At 47.4% G+C, this 973-nt stretch overlaps 1 protein-coding gene across 1 annotated transcript in view; it reads left to right on the top strand.

Annotated features, from left to right (window-relative positions):
* The first annotated feature begins 267 nt into the window (after window positions 1-267).
* Window positions 268-973, top strand: part of SLC25A4 (solute carrier family 25 (mitochondrial carrier; adenine nucleotide translocator), member 4) — a 4,805-nt gene continuing 4,099 nt past the window's right edge. Inside the window, 1 exon segment of the mRNA XM_012724789.1 lies at window positions 268-356. Within this exon segment, the coding sequence (XP_012580243.1) occupies window positions 268-356 (89 nt within the window).

Genomic DNA, 973 nt, shown 5'->3' with positions numbered 1-973 from the left:
AAATGAATCAAACTTATTCTAAGGGAGGGGACAGCTGCCTTTGAAAACCTGCTTATGTGAAAACCTCCTGAAGAGAAAGGAAAGGTAAGGAAAATTATACATGTTGTAATACATGTTTTAAAAACCACCTAAGCACAATCAGTTCCTTAGGACTAGATAGCTTAAATCTTCCCCAACTCCAGGTGCTTCTTTAAAAGGGCAGATACAAATATTTGGCCTGTTACTTTTAACATCCTGGTCAACCTGGTACTCCGATGGGAAGGTCAGATGCCTGAGAACATTCTGCACAGAGTATGTGCTGAGGTTCCACTGACAGCTGAGTGGTACATCAACCCTCTAAGGGATTTCCGAAGACGGTATGTCCTATATGGTCCTTGTTAGTGTCAGGAGGCTGGTGTCACGATGACAGAAAGCAAAGCGTGTACACACACACACACACACACACACACACACACACACCACCATCACCGCCACCCCTTGCTAAAACAATCCTTTCCTGGTAGCATAGTGGCAGGGACATAAATAATTGTGAGTAGAACGGATAGATGAATGGAAAGAAGGGATTCAGCAAGTTGCCAGCTATATGAAGCAATCACAGCCTCAAGGGACATTAGTATTTCTTTTGGAAGATCTTAATTTATTTGCGAAAGCACTGCACTCTAATGAGGCCCAGATCCACAGATCCAGGTAGGAGCTCTGGTGAGAGTTACCAGGGACAAGAAGAAGGGAAAAAGAGCCCGAAATCCCAGGGTCAGAAGGTGGCCTTGCAGGCCCGAGGTTAAACAGCCCTGCTTGAGGAACAGGTCCCGCGTCTGTCCCCAGGTCGGCCTCAGTCTGAACCTTCTTGTGCTATAAATACAGCGGGCCCGCAAGCTGCAGAGACATGGTGTTCCCTCAGCTCTCCGGGACAGATAACATGAATTTGCCCTTTAAATGTCCCGAGCTGAAGGCACAGCCCCCAGCCCACCCCAGC

Source organism: Condylura cristata, unplaced genomic scaffold (genome assembly GCF_000260355.1).
Source record: "Condylura cristata isolate star-nosed mole 26May11 unplaced genomic scaffold, ConCri1.0 scaffold00014, whole genome shotgun sequence".
NCBI classification, from domain to species: Eukaryota; Metazoa; Chordata; class Mammalia; order Eulipotyphla; family Talpidae; genus Condylura; species Condylura cristata.
Note: the sequence above shows the minus strand (reverse complement) of the source record. Positions and strands in the feature narration are given on the sequence as shown.